Here is a 17,140-nt window from a genome sequence, read left to right as displayed (position 1 = left end):
CTATCTGATCTTAAATTCCACTTTTGTGTCTTTTTGCTTCCCATTTTGCAATTTTATTCTTATTTATTTATACAGCTCAATAACTCAGGTTTAGGTAATAAGTAAGATAGAGATACTCGCAGTAATAGTGGAAGTAGAAAAATAACTAGAATGTCCACTACATGCTCACAGAAAGGAGGCTTGTGTGACAAAGTCTTTGTTTAACAATATAAAGGAACCTGCTGAAACCAACCACTTGCTTGGGGCCAAGAAAACAAGGACACTCTTTCCAAATCACTTAAATCAACACTGACATGAATGCATGCTTTTCACACTTTGCTGACTCTTTGCTCCATTGCCATTCCTTGCACTGCACTTAAAGGGGTAAAAATATAGTTTGCGCACTTTCAACAATATCTTAAATAGCCAGAAACAACAGGCGCATGTTGCCTGAACCCAATATCTTGTACAAAACGAAGGTGGGGAAACTGTGTGGTGAAAAAATGGAAATGGAAGTTTAAACCTGGAATGATTTCTTGTGATAAGGTTACATTCTGTGGTTTTGTACTGTCAGTATGAATGACACAGGGATGTAAAAGGTCAAATGCTGTTGATAAAACAGAATGAAAGGATAGCATCTTTAAAAGCTCCAGCTTGTCATCTTGAATTAACAGTTTCCATGACTCTGAAAGTGTCAGAATACTGAGTCAACTGGATAGCAATCACTTCAGTCTTCTTCACATGCCGTGAAAGAGTAATTATATTTCAGAATATATGTAAACAAACATGAATGTTTCCAAAAATGCAGTTAAAACTTGGTTTTCTTATCATCTTTCCACTATATAGCTCTGTTTGTTTTTTATCCAGACCAATGTAGTACTGTAGCAGTAGCACTAGAGATGTCGTAGTTTTCTGGGATTATGAACAAGATGGCGCTACAACAGGTACTGGCTGTGTACCAGCTCCATGATCAACTCCCTATAATCCCAGTAAAGAACACCCTAATGAGCATTATGGCTTTAATACCAGAAATGCATGTCTATTGATTAAAAGGTGTTCTTCAAAGTGGTGTATACAAATAGGAATAAAAATGGCGGGCAAAGTCTCCTGGTTACCACCTGTGTTGGCATGGCAACCATGCAACATGCACAGCAAGCCCGACAATACAGTATTCATTATATGGTTCAAATGCATAGTGTATGCTGCATGAGGCAGTTGTTTCTTGTATAAACACATATTGAAGAATGTCACGTAATATGACATAGCCTTCTCCTTCTCTTTTTTGCATTTCACTCCATCAAATGTGTCCTTGCTGTTGTCCTGGCTGTGAAGATTAGAGAATGAACAGAAGATGTGAAATAACTCCTCAGCCGGTATAAAACTCAATACTTGTCATTAAGTCTGCTGAGCACAGAGGGTACCATATCCTCATTATGCAACAACAATGAACATGACCATCTGTACACTTACATGATCCCATAAAAAAACCTTTTCTACAGCATGTACAATCTTTGTATTTTAAACATTGTTAAAGGTACCTTCATTCTGCAGGGGTATATTATACTGAACTGAAATGATAAACACACCCGTCTGGTGTAATGGACTTTTGAATACAAAAAAATACTTTTAGTTAGTTAGTTAGTTTTACTTTTAGAGTGTAAAGAGAGACAGACACATACAGCAGAACAATAAAAGCAGTTCCCTTTTCTCCTCTACATCAAATATAGAGTATCCTTTTCATAATAATCATGTTTATACTGAGAAATCTATTATTGTACCTTATAATGACATTGTGTGTTAATAAAAAGCTAAATAGATGGGTTTCAGGGTAGCCTGATGGTTTGACTTGTGTTTAACTAGAAACCGTGAGAAGCCTGACACATCAAATAATTGCCAGAAAAAAAATCAGATATTTGTGTGTTTTAAGTGTTTATCTGACCTTTTGACAAAATACAAAAAAAATGTTTAACATATATGATGTGTTTTTTGTATCACTTTTAATTAATAAGGCATTCATGGTAATGTATTGATCTTATTTGGATTAATAATAGGAAAATTCTTTTCACATCACTCCACTAGTCTATCTGTACAATGCTGATAAATACTAGATCATCAGCGCCTAACAAAGATAGCGGCGTATCATCTGAGAACCCGTTTCACAGTTGTGCAAAAAGTAGAGGTGAGCTCACACAACCCTCCTGAGTTATAGTAACAACGGAGTTCACCAGAGGGCAGAAGACCGATTGCATACAACAGCTTATTTTGATGTTGTAGAGGTCTTAAAAAAACCTAATTTAGCAAATATGATACAACTGGTATTTAAAGCAGCAACAATGAACTTACATTTTTTGTTGATTCTGGCAGCCCCTGTGGACAAAAGCGGTTGCGTTTCCATTAATTCCAAGAGGAATCCGACCCGTTGGCAGGCATTAGAAATAATTATATAGAAACAGCCAATCTTCTCTTCTCTTGTTTGTTCATGTAGGTCACATAGAGGCATCAGTATTAAATTAAAACTGTTCAATAACCAGTTAAAAACTCCTTGTAGGTTTAATGTAATCCCTACAAAAGCGAGTGCTGTGATGTTGTTCACTTTCATTTGAGTTTCACTGCATGTCAATCAAATTAATGCCTGTTTAAGTAATTGTTTTCATTTTAATGCCATTCTATAGTTGCAACCATGGACAGCATCTAACTAACGTAACTACAGCATTTATACTGCGCCACAAGATTTGTAGAAGCTAATGTCTGATAGCTTTAATCCTTATGTCATATTTATTGCATCAATTGCCACTCTTTATATCTGAGGATAATTCTAAAATTCCTATTGATTTAATAAAAAAGAAGAAGACATCTTTGACCTGAAGTAACCTCTATGAAAAGTTATTATTATGTATTATATATATGGCGGGATTCAGTATCAGTTTTAAGCAAATCTTGCTTCTCAGAAAACAAATTGGTCCTTGTGGATTTAGCAAAACTAATCCTCCTCTGGGTGGAGCAATGCTGTTACTATAATGCACCTCTCCTGTAGCTGCATCTGCACTGATTAAGCCCAGAAGCAAAGTTTCATGTCAGTAAAATGTTTACCCACGATGATCAATTAAAAAAACTGATGTATGCAACACAAAAAATGTATCCTCCATCCTCTTATCACTCAGTTTACTTTCTCTCATTTATACATTTCATTATTTTGTGGCATTCTCCTCCATGTTGACTTTTTGATGTCTTTTGTGTCATTGCTTGTCACCTTGATCATGTGGTGAAACATTGTTATAAGCCCCTCTGGATTTCTGTTTCAGCTGCATATTTGTACTCCATGCCGTATTTCATTCTCTCTGTATTTTATCATCCTTATAAACAAACCAACATCTTGACAGAAATCACTGTATATTCAAGCATCGCGGCATGAAATGTGTCACATTTGTTATTTGACACTCATTTACACATTTACAGCTTATTTATAACTTTTGGTTTCAACACAGGGTGAAATGTGATGGTCCAATTCTTGGCATAACTAAAACAGAGCCAATTTTACTTTCTGCAATGACAACACATGCTTGAGTAGTCACTGAAGTTCATTTGCATATTAATTCGAAGACAGATGTTACACGGTCTTTCTGCGGTATGAACAGAGCCCAGAGTTGGTCTGCGCTCATGCCAGTCCAACTGGAATTGTGTTTACCAGATTGTATCCTTACAAACAGATCACAGATTTCTTTATTTGGAGGAATTAGGTGTTAGCTCATCTTGTTTCCATGTTGAATTTTTGAACAGCTTTAATTCGTCAGACTTCATGGATTTTACCCCTCTAACTTAAACAGACAGAGGTGTTAGATTTCAATAAATATTGTGCTTATTTTGTCCTTCTGTGTGTCTGTAACCTAAATTGAACTGCTTGTGCTGTCGTCTTTGTGCCAATAAGCACATTAAAACCAGATTTAACGCTGATGTAAACACTATAATCAAGTTCAAAATTATAGGATCTTCAATGGTTTTAAGACACTATTGGACTATTCCTTTTTTCTGAAGAGCAGGAGCTGCTATGATCCAAGACACTGCTGATATTGTACGGCCAATTTCATTACAAGTAGTCGCAGCATTGATTTATTAAAATCAGTTCAGAACAGCAATTTGCATCCCATTTACCAGTGGTGGAGGAAGAATTCAGATCATTCACTTGAGCAAAAGTAACAATACTACAATATTAAAATACTCTGTGTAACATTTAAAATGATCTATTGACAGAAATAGAATATAATATTTATAGGTTTGTTTTCATTAGTGTACCTGAAAATAACGTTTTCATCTACAGATGCCGCGGGTTGCCTTCCACAGAACTGCCATTCCAACTAATTTTATTTATATCATTTTTATCTATTGTATATACTATTGGGTAGTTTACCTAGTAAACTACTAACAAAAGTTATCACACAAATGCAGTTGAAGAAGTAAAAAGTACAATATGTACTTCAGGTAGCAGTATAAAGTAGTATAAAAGTACCTCAGATTTGTGCTTTTGTACAGTACTTGAGTAAATGTATTTTTCCGCCGCTGCCATCTATCAAACAGTATCAATTTTTACTTGTAAATACCTGTAAAAAAGAAAAATGAAAAAACTCTGAACACACTGCCTGTTTTGCTCACACTACTTTTGTCTATGTCTCGCTCCCCCTCCTCTTTCTATTTCCCGCTTTCTCTGATTCTCTCCAGAACATATTACATTAGTGTCTGACTGTGCCGCATCATGCTGTGGATGAAGTGGAAGATGGTGGTGGACTCCCTGCGTGGACGGAGAAGGAGGATGCCCTGTTCCCTCTGGTTCCTCCTGCTGTTCGCTGCTGGAGGTCTGGTTCTCTTCATCCACCTGCGGGATCTGTCAGAGATGGTCCAGCATCAAGGCCCAGGTTTGTCTCTGCTTGCCCCAAAAAAGTATAAGGTTCGAGCAATGTGGATTTTTGACGACTGACATGTGACGGCTGTTGTATTGACGCTTTCCCAAATAACACTGATATTTTGCACCACTATTAAGCATCCTAACTTCAGACAGTTTTTTTTTTGTTTGCCTTAAAATATTCTTTGCAGGGTAGAAAATCTCTTAAAATGCTCTTAGACTGGGGAGCAATAACACAAATTCAGTTGTTTCTTAACTGATTTAACACATTTCAGCATGCTCACACATGCTCATCAGCATTTGTCCCACATATTATCTCACATTATCAAAACTGACAACATTGCAAGTAAGACATTTTTTTGCTGCAAAATAAAATAAGTTTTGGATTTGAATACTGCAGAGCCCTGGAAGGTCACGGTAGAAATAAAATGTCTGAGCTACTTTTGTGTTGCCTCACATTAAGTGTTGTCCTCACAATGTTTTGCTTTTTCTCACAATACATTTTGCTTTCCCTCTGATCGATAAAGGAAAGCTGAGCTGTATTATGATATAGTGTTGACCACAGCATGAGTGTGTCATCCACAAGCCTGTATCATTGCATTGCTGTACCATTAACTAGTGGAGCTACTTAACAGAGTGAGTTAACCTGGTTCTCTGCACTGAGGTAAGGCAGGCTTCTGCCCCGGCTGAGACATGCTGCTGTTGTGATTTTGACTATTCTCCTGAGATGGCAGATCTTTAGTTGCTTTTGGTGGATGTAGCCATTGCTGCTCTTGGCTGTGACACGTAACGGGTGTAACACTAACTACATGCAGGAGTTATGTGTTCAGTGAATTTTTATGGCTGTGCTGGCTGAGTATTGTCCTGTGTCTCCATCTGTCATATCTGATATAATCACTGCAGGTCTAAATCCCATGTGGCTAATTCTTGGTTTCTTGGCTAATGATAATAGGAACAATAGTCACAGAACTGTCCCATCCATTTAGTAGTATCATACAACCACAAATGCAACCACAGCCCGAGCAATAACCATACCCAGAGCCATAGCTTCAATGCTATGCACACTGTTGGAGGTCATTCTTTCAGAAGGAGTAATGATTTCCATAAACTGGCAGTGTATTATAACTGGACCGACACACTGGCTGTTTGGATCAGGCTAAATGCAAATGTTATTGCAAAGTAGTTCAGAAAAAAAGTTCCCATGTGGCCTTTTGTGAGGTTCCGTAGAATGGAGGAAATTATAGAGAAAACTGAATGTGGAAATCTTTGATAAACACATTTTATCATTAGTGTTCTTGTATGGATATAGCTGAAGATATTATATAGCAGTAATAAGGACAAAAAAGCCTGCAATCACACGCAGAAAGACAAGAACACATACAGAGGTGAGCTAGTGCATGAATGCACATGTAAGCATACCAAGTCCTTCTGTGCATACATATAAGGATGTGAGTTGTGTGTTTTACACATATATATATGCAGGCAAGTACACATATTTATTCACATAAAGGCAGAAAAGCAGTTATACTACTCATGTAATCAAAGCACACTAGATGCACAAGTATACATGCTGTATGCGCGCACACACACACACACACACACACAAACACACAAACACATTAAGAATCAAGGAAGAAATGTATGTGTGTTTGTGTAGTTAGATATTATTTGGAGTGTGTTGAATTCAGGTTTAACCAGTATGGTGGAGAGCACATTTGCTCCCCAAATACTTCAATTTTCATTGCCTTGCAGTCAGAGTTTCCACCGTGTTAGAGGGAGATTGTACATTCAATTTCAAAATGAGTAAAACCTTTGTCCTCAAAAAGGGACCCAATGTGCTTCTGCTTGGCACTCAGCATTAAGGAGATTGGGGTTTAAGCAGTCGTGATGGAAGAGTGTCCTGAGCATGTAAAACTAAGCTGCTTCATGTCTCAGAAACAAGAGATCAGCTGCTTGCTTATGTGCCTCTTTGGCTTGTACAACACTTTCCACCTAAATGGGAGCAGCATTAGTTTCATGTTGCACCCACCACTGTCTTTGAGTTCCACTCAGACATTTTTATACACATTATTGGTGATTTCACCTCATCTTGAGTTCAAAAACTGTCACAAATTGTTGTTCTTTTGGATTAAACTCTTTAAGGAACATAACACAGTTCACATAAAAAAGTTAATGTTTTCAGTGAGCCGTAGTCGATGTGTTTGGGGTGCTCAAAGAAAATTATGATGAACTGGTCCAGCGGGCTCTCTAGGGATAAAACCAGCGGAGCCAGAGAAGCTGAAATCCCCTATCGTGTGTCAACAGCACTGTGAATCATGAATATCAGAGCAGTGTCACATTCCACAGCAAAAAGAGCCACTTAGCCAGAGTGGAATCTCTCCAACCCTCTAATATTCTCCTGATTGTCAGATCCTTTCAGGCACGGTGGCAGGTGAAAAAAAAGCCACTCACAATGACACACGTATCTGTAGGACACGCATAGAAGCACGTCTGCAAGACAGACACACATATTATGTACAAATATACAAACCAGTATTTAATATTCATGACAAATATCAGAATAAGATCCACTAGACCTTGTAAGAAGTTGGTTCATGCACCTGAGGATTACACCAAATTGATTGTGTTCATCCTTCCAATTTTCATGTGTCACAAGAACCAGATGCATGTTAACCTTATCTGCCATGTGAATGGACTGCCTCCCTTTGAGGTGGCAATAAAAGCACTGGTCGGTAGTGCCAGTGGAGGCATTTGATTTTTTACCTACAATCTTGTTTTATGTTGTATGACTTGTCTTGAATGGTGATGGGAATTATTTTTTACATTTAACAATCTCATTTATAGAACAGCATTTTTTGTGTTTGACACATTTGTTCTGTGCTCTATTTATTAAATCATGCATACATTCAGTTTTCACTTAAAAGGGCATTTATTTGTATTACAACTAGTGTCTATAGTTTTACAGTATAATATATAAATGGTAAATTGATTTGTATAGCTGGAAAGTCATTTTTGTCCCTCCGGCTAGTCAAGCTAAACATTTAATTTGAATCTGTATTTGCATAAAGCAGAATAGTCGTTGTGACAGTGACAGTAACACAGACAAAGACCAATACAATCAATCACCTCAATAGTTACTGTACAGAATGTGCATGTGGTGAATGTAAATATGTCAAAAAAGAGGTCTTAGTGTAATCACTATGTAGAACATACAGAATGTTCGACATATTACCAAAATTGAGTTAATGCTGAAAATGAAAGCGATTGTGACATTTTATTGATGATTCCTTCTTTTTTGATTGCTAGCCATTTTTCAAGCATATAGCGTTTGTCTTTGGATGAGTTTTGCAGCCTAAGCACATCCTTTTATCTAGTCTGCTATATTTCGTTACTTGAATATTGAAGAAAGAATTCTAGTTTACTAAATGATGCATGAGAGACTGTGTGCTGTATACAGAACACAGTGGCTACACAGTCTCCCCAGCCCCCTCGCTAAAGCACAATGAGCAAGCAGTATCTTTGCCTTAAGCTATGGTGCTTCACCCTGGCAGAAGCTCATATCTAATAGAGCTGAGTTATAATACATTGGGTGTCAGCTTTTATCTGCCTCCCCCTCCTTCTCCACCTCTTTATTTGGCTTGCAGTGTGCTTGAGAGCTTTGTATTCCGTGGTTTAGATGGCCTGCACAATGGTAGCTGAGAAAACTGCAGTTTGACTGGCAACAGTCTCCCCCTGATCTCTCCCAAGTAATTGTTTGAGGACAATTGGAGAAACAGCAGCCGGTTTCTCCGGGAGAAGAGACCTGAAGAGCTTGCAGTTCAGATAAATTGTCTGCACAAATTTACACCTCTGGGCATTTTTCAGATGAGTATGGCAGTGAGGACCAACTGCTCTGGTCAGTGGAAGGTCAGCCTGTGTGTCTCCTCACAAACCCTGATGCAGACTGATCCATAAATGGAGAAGAAGAGGTGAAGTTGTTGCCCCATGGCATGTGTGTCGGTGAAAATGTGTCTTCAATAGCAAACAAGTCCCTGGATCTCAGTGTAAGTGATAACATGCCTTTTGTTATGTGCTTTTAATAAAAGTAGCCTACATTAAGTGCATAGAGTTTAGCATTGCTGGCCTCAGCTGTGCTGTGGCTCAGTGGGTGAAACTAAGTTTATACAAAATATAAAAAACAAATTTTCACCTTTTCTTTTACTTTAAATCAGTTCAAATTTAATTATACAGTTTAGTGTACATTAAAAAATCTTTTCAGACATTTTCTGAGAGATTTTAAGAGGCTATTTTATATTTATTTTTAAATGCAAACATCACCAACTCATCTGTTGGGTTAATATAAAAGCGGTAACTTATCAAAACATGTCTGTGAAAAGAAGAAAATACTGTTCAGATGTTTTGATGACTCTCGTTTGACATTTTAAAATAAATATGCACAATTAATTGTAATTAAATAATAAATTATGTAATTAAATAATAAATTGTAATTAAATAATAAATTATAAAAAATAAATTAGTTTAGTATGCTCTGTCACTCAGCCTCCTCAGGTTCCAGCTGCAGCATGCAGGTGTCAACAGTTTAGAGTGCTGATGTAAATGACCCTAGCAAATAATACATAGGCCTATTCAGCATCAAAGTGCCATAAAACCTACCCAATGAAATAAAAAACAAGGGTGTGAAAACAGAATCCATTTCTGTAATTATCAGTCTGAGCAAAAACTGAAATTCAGGATTCCAGACAGGTGGGATTGGATTATATAATATATTGTATTCTCATTTTAAAAACTAACTTTAAACTTTTTCTCAGGAGTTGGTGAAGACCTGAGATCTGAGAAAGTTAAGTTAAATGTTGATTATATATCAAGGTTGTGTGTCTTGTTTCCACTGAACACAAGTGGGCAAAATGTACAGTTTCTTAACTTTCTTTTATTTCACTATTCACTAGGTGGATGTTGCAAAAACATCTTCTAGTAGATACAATTTCATCAATGCCTTTGATTTTGTTTCAAATCTAATCTGGGTGACATCTATTAGCAAAGAGAGGGGGTGGCACCATAAAAGGCCTAGGTCAAAATGTCAATCTCCATTGACTGACTTTCCATGAATGAAGTAAAAAAAACTTACCTCAACACTTCTTCCCTTCGAATGCCATTTTACATTTAATCCCACAGCCCAGTCAATTCTACTGCTAGTGCTACTAAGAAGAAGGAGAAGTAAAAGTCCATATCAGAGATGCAACATTCAGGCAGCATGTCATACGGTAAGCTGGCAGCCGCAGAGGAAGCATAGTGTTCAATAAAGCACTGAAGAAATGATTCTTCAAGGAGTTGTAATAAATAGTATAAACTGTAGGAGACATGCAGACACATGCAAGAGAGGTTAACAGTTGGGAGATGTGAGAGGGGAAAGTGTAGAGGTAGAGGAGGCAAAGCGATCAAGATAAGCAATCTCTTTAGACACACAGAGGCTTGTTTTTTTGGCTGTGAAAATGTATGTTTATTCTGAAACACTTCTACATGCAGGTCACTTCAAAAACAGTAAATGAAAAAGTGTAATAAAATTAATTAATCATCTAGCTGTCACGGCTGCAAACCCCAACTCCCGGTCCTTCTATCTCTGTCCACATGGAGCCTGCCAGGAACTGGGCATATTGTTTCATGCTCGAAGGTAAAATTTGATCTCTCCGTCAGAGGTCCAGTAATCCCTTAAGCCTTGTCTGTTTGCAAAGTCCAATTTAGCTGTCTCTTAATGTAATTAAATTGTGCTGATGACCCTCAGAGCGGTGGAACTGCATTGTATTTGAATGCAAATCCTCCACTGGATGTTTGTGGAAAAAACTGAATGTTATTTTACACTGCTTTTCCATTCTTTCATCTGTGTGCGCAAAGCTCCTTTAACAAAGCCTGTTTCTGTTGTGCTGGCACTATCCCCTATTCCTCCCAGAGCAGGAAGATCATTGGAAAGCAATACTTGGCAAAGCCAAATCCATCACAGTGATTTTTAAACCAACCTCACATGCAATATGCTCCCTGACAACAAGGGGTATTATATCTTTGAGCATAAGTACAACAACATACCTTGATTGGAATGTTTAAGAAGTGCAAGCCAAGCTTTTCCATCCCTCTCAGTGTTGGGATCACATGACATCTGGGATAGGCCATGGGTATCTCAGCAACTAATATATCAACCGCTGTTCCACATTCAGCTCCGCCTCCCTGTGTTCATCTCTGGGAACAGAGGACACCTTAGTGGTGGAGGCCTCTGGGATACCCTGGAAAAAATAAATAAATAGAAAAACAGACTATTTCCATGCATGGGTATCAGGTGCCTGCATCACCGTCCTTCCAACCTCTTCCAGACTTAGGCCATGTCAATTGGATTTAAAATGGAGCCTCTCAGAGGCAACTGCAAGGTCATGTGGTTTTCCATTAACATTAATGCCCAGGGTTATGCCACGGGAGCCTTGCAACATAATCTGTTTTCGCTGCCATCTGATCCGGGTCACCAATAGCTTCTACATGCCAATCTATACAAATAGATTTTATTTTCCACATTCCTTTTCCAGCAGAGGTCAGTGTAAAAAAAAAAAATTTAAAAAACTCTTTTAGACACTTCTTCTTTTTAGATACGCTATTAAATGAAAGCTGAAAATAACACACTAGTTTCTTCTGAAAAAAATTGAACAAATGCTTTTCAGTTTCTTTTTCATATAGTGACTCTGTGTGGTAGAGTCCAATGAGAATGGCTGTACAGCCACAAATCACATCTCTATTGAACTTCTTTTCACTCTCAAAAGTTAAATACTTCAAAACATCTTGTGCTATCCGGAAAACCACCAAATATGAAACACAGATCCAAAAGAAACTGTACAGTATGAGGGGAAGGATAAGAGGAAAAGAGGGAGGACGTTGATTGAAACAAACAAAAAAAACGTGCTGTGATCTTTCTTTCAACTCAGCAGAGTGGAAGATGCATCTTTTGAGCCACTGACAAGCAGACAGGGTTAGGACCCCTAATGAGCAGCAGAGCACAGCTTGGCCGCCCTGCTGGTGGTGGGGGGGCTTTCAGGGTGCCCTTTTCCACAATGCCACGCTGGGTAACATTAAAAACTCCAAAGAAAATAAAACAGAACAAGGCTAGAGCACCAGGTGGATCCAACAGTGAGGCTGATTTTTGAAAATGTCTTTGAAGACTGTAATCACAGATGCTGCCTCTCAGTCCTGTCAATCTGTCCCATGCTATGTCACTACAACAACTACAGCTGAGGCTCAGTGCACTCTGCGGCTGTGAACACAAAAGGGTTCATCTTTAGGAAGACAGTTTCAGATAAACATAGACCATTGGACAACATTGCTACAGCTACAAAGGCCAAGATCACAGTGGCATTCATGCTCCAAATTCCAATTTTTTGCCCAAATCTGATTGTTTTGGATGAGTGACCATATCCATTTTAGTTTGGAGCCCATATCCGATAGCTATACAAACTAATTGGGATTTTAAAAAGACATCTTTATAGATGTCACATCTGCTTTGTGCCCTTTCTGCCGCTCCCAAGTATATTGAATACATATCAGTTACAGTGCAAGGCTTCATGGTCTGACTGACCAGAAGCACCGAAATGCCAACTGAGACACAGTTTGGCCAGACGCCTTTCCTGAACAATGCAATGCATTGTAACCGTGTTCCTCTGTAATTATTACGAACAGGTCGGCCTCAGCAGTACGCAGCCATGCCAACACTGATTAAACTCAGCACTTGACTTCTTGTTTGCTATGACATTGTCCTGGCTGCCAGTGTCCCGAGTCGCTCTGCTATCTGTCTGACACTGAATCTTTAGGCATCAAGGGGCGTCTTGTTCCCATGGGAGCACCAATTAATCAGAACCAGACTTGTTATCAAAAGCTACTTAATAAGAGCAACATGACTGACAAATATGTAGCCAAAACTGACATTTCTGTTCTCTATCCAAGATAACAAGGGGAAAAAAATAAAAACCTGTTTTATCCATTTACGTTACTTTGTCTAATTAGCCCAAAATTGGTCAGTTTCAAACAGAGTATAACAGAATTTTTTATAGTAAGTGTACCAATTAGTCGGTTAGGTTTGGCTCACACTGGCAGAATCAATGAATCAAGCAATGCAATACAGAGCTTTGGTTGTGTGACTCCGTCCATTTCTTGTAGATGCCCACTTAAGCTAGAGAGTCCAAGCATATAGTTGGTATGTGCTTTAATAAAACTGTAGTCCATGTTCTCTGTCTCAACCATTTACTGAAAAACTTTCCTTCTCAAATGCAAAAAGGAAAAATTGTAACAAAATAATTTTAATATTACTACAAGCTCAATAAAAATGGCAAGAATGGGAAGCACAGTCTTATCGGGAAGAAATCTCCCCCTGTTGCGTGAACTGTCTGTAGCTTAGTAGGGACCACCTATATATATATATTATGTATATATTGTAACTGTTGCGAGAGAAATTGTACACTACTTAATACATTACCTACAACATGCATGTACAGTTTTTAACAGCTTGCTCACATAGCTGGTGCTTTACCCTGTTTATGGTGTTTAAGTATCTTAATCTTCACTTTAGACTGTTATATTGCATGTCTATTGCATTAAAGACAAATATCTTGATTAATGCAAATGATTTGAAAAATACTTTCAAAAGTTTATCAGATTCATAGTAATTTGATAGAATTAAACATATTGTTTTCCTATCCTGTAACCAGACATTGAGTCCTTGTTAAGTGTAACTTTTGCTCAGTTGCAACAAAGTGTGGACTTATCGTGACGTCACCCATTTGTTTGTGGAGATCCGTTTTGAAGCATCGAGTTCAGCTTTTTGACTCACTGAGAATGACCTTTCAATCAAAATGTAGCCCCGCCCCAAAACAAACGTGACTTTATCGTCTATTTTAAAATAAATAGGACCATAATTTACTAAATTAACATCATAATGTATTGAAGAAGATGTGAAACTAGTGACTGAGACCCTAAACTCATCAGGAAACTGTTAACTGAGCTCATAAAGAAAGTGTCAAGTCGGCTCATTCTCCATTAAAGTGAATGGGATCGCTGTGTTATTGCAGCCAATGGAGCTCCCCCTGCTGGAATTTACATAGAATGTAGGTTTTAAGACACCGCATTGTCTTCACTTTTCCGACCCAGAAGCTCTGTCCATTATATATACTGTCAAATGTTTCAACTCACTCACATCACTGATAGCTATTTAGTAACAATTATTGTTCAGTAGGTCCATATATAAGTTAATATTGAGGCAGATGTTAAGGACTGTAGTACACTGTGATTGGATAGATTTTTGGTGATACAGTTCCAGTCATTTCATTCAACAATACTGGAAGAAGTAAGAAAGAAAGAAAATTGTGTGTCCAGTACAGTTTCACCAGGTTTATTTCATTATTAAGACGGCAGCCTAAGGATCAACAGTTTCTCTGTCTTTCTGCTTACTGTAGCCCTTCTGTAGCCAAGGTAGGACATGGTGAGAAGCAACCACACATAAATTAACATCTGGGCTTAATTTAATCTTGTGAGAGAAGATACTGTGTTGTACCTCTCTCCATAGTAAGGTGAAAGTCAGAGAAGTGATTAAGCAGATGGATCTTACCTGTCCTCTCTTATTATGAAGTCTAAGTTAAAGGGGCGTTAACTCGACTCTATAGAATATTGAACAAAACTAATTGTCTCTACAGAACTAAATGTTGGTAGGAATATTTCAACTTTCTTTAAACTTGGTGGGGATACTATTTATTTCTATGTCTGTCTGCAGTCTGACAGAAAGAAACTTTATCTGTAGAATTAATTTCATCAGACAGCACTGAAGTGTTACATAAGCAGTAGGATTTCTCTAGTATCACTGCCTCCGTATGAGTCTGTTCATATCAAACATAATGTTCCTGTCTGAAAACTTGTCTTCACTACTGCAAACACATCAGAAAAGCAGAAATCCTTGTCTTAAGCATCCCCAACCAAAAAAAGCTTTGAGCTTTGTAGCCATCTTCCAGTAGGCTTGAGAGGCTGTGAACGCCATAGACAGGAAGAGACATACAAAGAGAGAGTGGGAGGAGAGAGGGAGGTTATATAACCACAGTTCTCACCAAGGAGACATCTTGCAGCTTCAAAAGCAAAGTAGTGATAATAAATGCCAATGTTCAAGGTTGTTCAAGTTATCATCTGCTCAGGAAGGGCAGATTATGCAAGATGGGTTTTTGTTAGGACAACAAAACCGTATATTTTATTCATCTATTTAACAGGCCAATTAATATCTGAGTATAAGTGACTCTCTCCCAAACATAATGATGAGACACCCAAGGCTCCAATCATTATTAAAAGATATAACATGCTTCTATAGTCTAGTAAACTCTTTAAATCACAGTAATGAGTTTTATCTGTGCCTATCTGCGCCTTTGAATCTGCTACTTTATTGAATTATCTGTTCATAGATGAATGACTCTCAAATTTCTGCAGTAAAATGTTTGAGCCATCAAAAGGAAGTCTATCTGCAGTACCATCCATGAATAGACTGCGGAGAATTTGGACAAAAGGCATCTGGACGACCAGCAGCCATGTCAAGGTAAAAATGTAACATAAGAAATGTCATGTTTTCTTCATGGAACCTTGGCATCTGGGACTTGCCATTTCTAATAAAACTTCTAGTCTGTACAGTCCTCTGTATAGCTTGTTTCTTAGAAGCATGATGATTTTGCAGTAACTTCAGCTAAGAAAAGGCTTTCCTCTGAACATCATCAGTTCAGTATGATCTACAATATTGTGCTAGGACCATGCTATTCTCCACCCCTATTATGGTCATGAATATTATTCTAAGAGGGATTCCACATGATTGTTCCCAAAGGACAAGCCCTGCCTTAGGAGCTGTGATCCATCCCTCCAGACTGAAGCCAGCGTACCCATTATCAAATCAGACTTGAACCCATCCCCTGTCTGCAAGGGAGACATGTTGAATGGATATCATTGTGCACTGCTGAGGCTTCCATCACTGTAATCCCTCTACAAAGTGCAGGCACTCTTAGAGGAAGATGAAAAGAGTGGAGGAGAGAGTGGCCTATTCACCGTGTGTGTCACTGCAGAGAGCACAAGGAGGGAAGTCGGTGGAATCAGTGTCCTGAGCCGATGACTCCTCAGCCCTACCCCAGCCAGAAAAGAACAAAAGATTAAGCCCTCCTGCTATCCAGAGTGATAACAAGCTGTCAACTTCTAAAATGTAATCTGCTGACTCCGGGAGGAAGTGCTGGTGTCACTGGAGTGGGCCGCCAGCTGATGCTTATCTCCTGAATGGCGTGCCATTGATGGAGTGAGCCATGGCCCTGCTGGCAGATACACAAAAGACACCTCTGTCTGCCACCAAACAAAGAGGTCTGCACGAGCAAATGAATCCATACTGAGCCAATTTTCAACATATTTATCTACATATACCCCCTCCAGACCTCGTCTCTCTTTCTGATATGGGCCACAAAGAAAAGGTGATGGGAATAATAAATGACATGAAAAGAAACCAATAGACTCGGGATAATAAGGCATTGCCCCTGACAATGCTGACAAGTGATGGGAGGCTCCCCTCTGTCAACTTGTCTCCTGAGCCCTTCCACTCCGTTTGGGCACAGATTGTTAAATGTAAAAGCCATATTGCTGCCAAACACCAAGTCCTAATGCACACTTCAGTGGGCAGTGAGGCTGCGATATGGGAGCTGTCACCAGACTGCAGCCAGTAAATCAATCCAACCTGGGCATTATCCAGCCTTTTAACAAGGGAATTGCCATACAGCTAATTGCCTGCACCTACTGTATCTCTCTGTCTCTCATCAACCTTATGCCCTCCCACCCCCACTCTGTTTGTTCCTCCCAAATGTTACAAGTCCAAAATTGCTTTCAAATTACCCAACAGAGCTGCCAGATGGCTAATAAAACATGCAGGCCCATCTTTGATCATATTAGCTATTAATATTGACAAGCTAGATTTTTTTTTTGTAGGATCTGCGTGGGGGTTGTGTCTCTAATAGGGTAAAGAATCTAATTTTGTGGTCCATACAAAAAGCCACTTACAATCTCAGTAGTTATGGCAGAGAAAGGGAATTAGTCACACAGGAGCTATTTCAGGCTGTTTACAATTTGATTTCAGACAAGAGCCAGAGGGTTTTCCCTTGTGGACTTTGGGCTATTGATCCTGAAACCAGTCATATGATATGAAATGGATAAGGGAGAGTGGGGTAAAATGAGCCAATTTTTACT

General features: G+C 38.6%; 1 protein-coding gene across 5 annotated transcripts in view; it reads left to right on the top strand.

The window, feature by feature from the left end:
• Window positions 1-17,140, top strand: part of LOC127351918 (carbohydrate sulfotransferase 8-like) — a 160,175-nt gene that overhangs the window by 35,049 nt on the left and 107,986 nt on the right. For 4 of the 5 annotated variants that reach the window (XM_051379919.1, XM_051379917.1, XM_051379916.1 and 1 more), the window contains exon 2: window positions 4,693-4,886. In XM_051379919.1, the coding sequence (XP_051235879.1) occupies window positions 4,727-4,886 (160 nt within the window). In that variant the 5' untranslated portion in view covers window positions 4,693-4,726. Of the gene's footprint in view, window positions 1-4,692; window positions 4,887-8,824; window positions 8,842-17,140 lie in introns of those variants that run through there. The other variant, XM_051379921.1, reaches the window with a different exon arrangement.

The sequence above is a fragment of the Dicentrarchus labrax genome, unplaced genomic scaffold (assembly GCF_905237075.1).
Source record: "Dicentrarchus labrax unplaced genomic scaffold, dlabrax2021, whole genome shotgun sequence".
In the NCBI taxonomy this organism is placed as follows: Eukaryota; Metazoa; Chordata; class Actinopteri; family Moronidae; genus Dicentrarchus; species Dicentrarchus labrax.
This window is presented reverse-complemented; position numbering and strand designations above follow the sequence as displayed.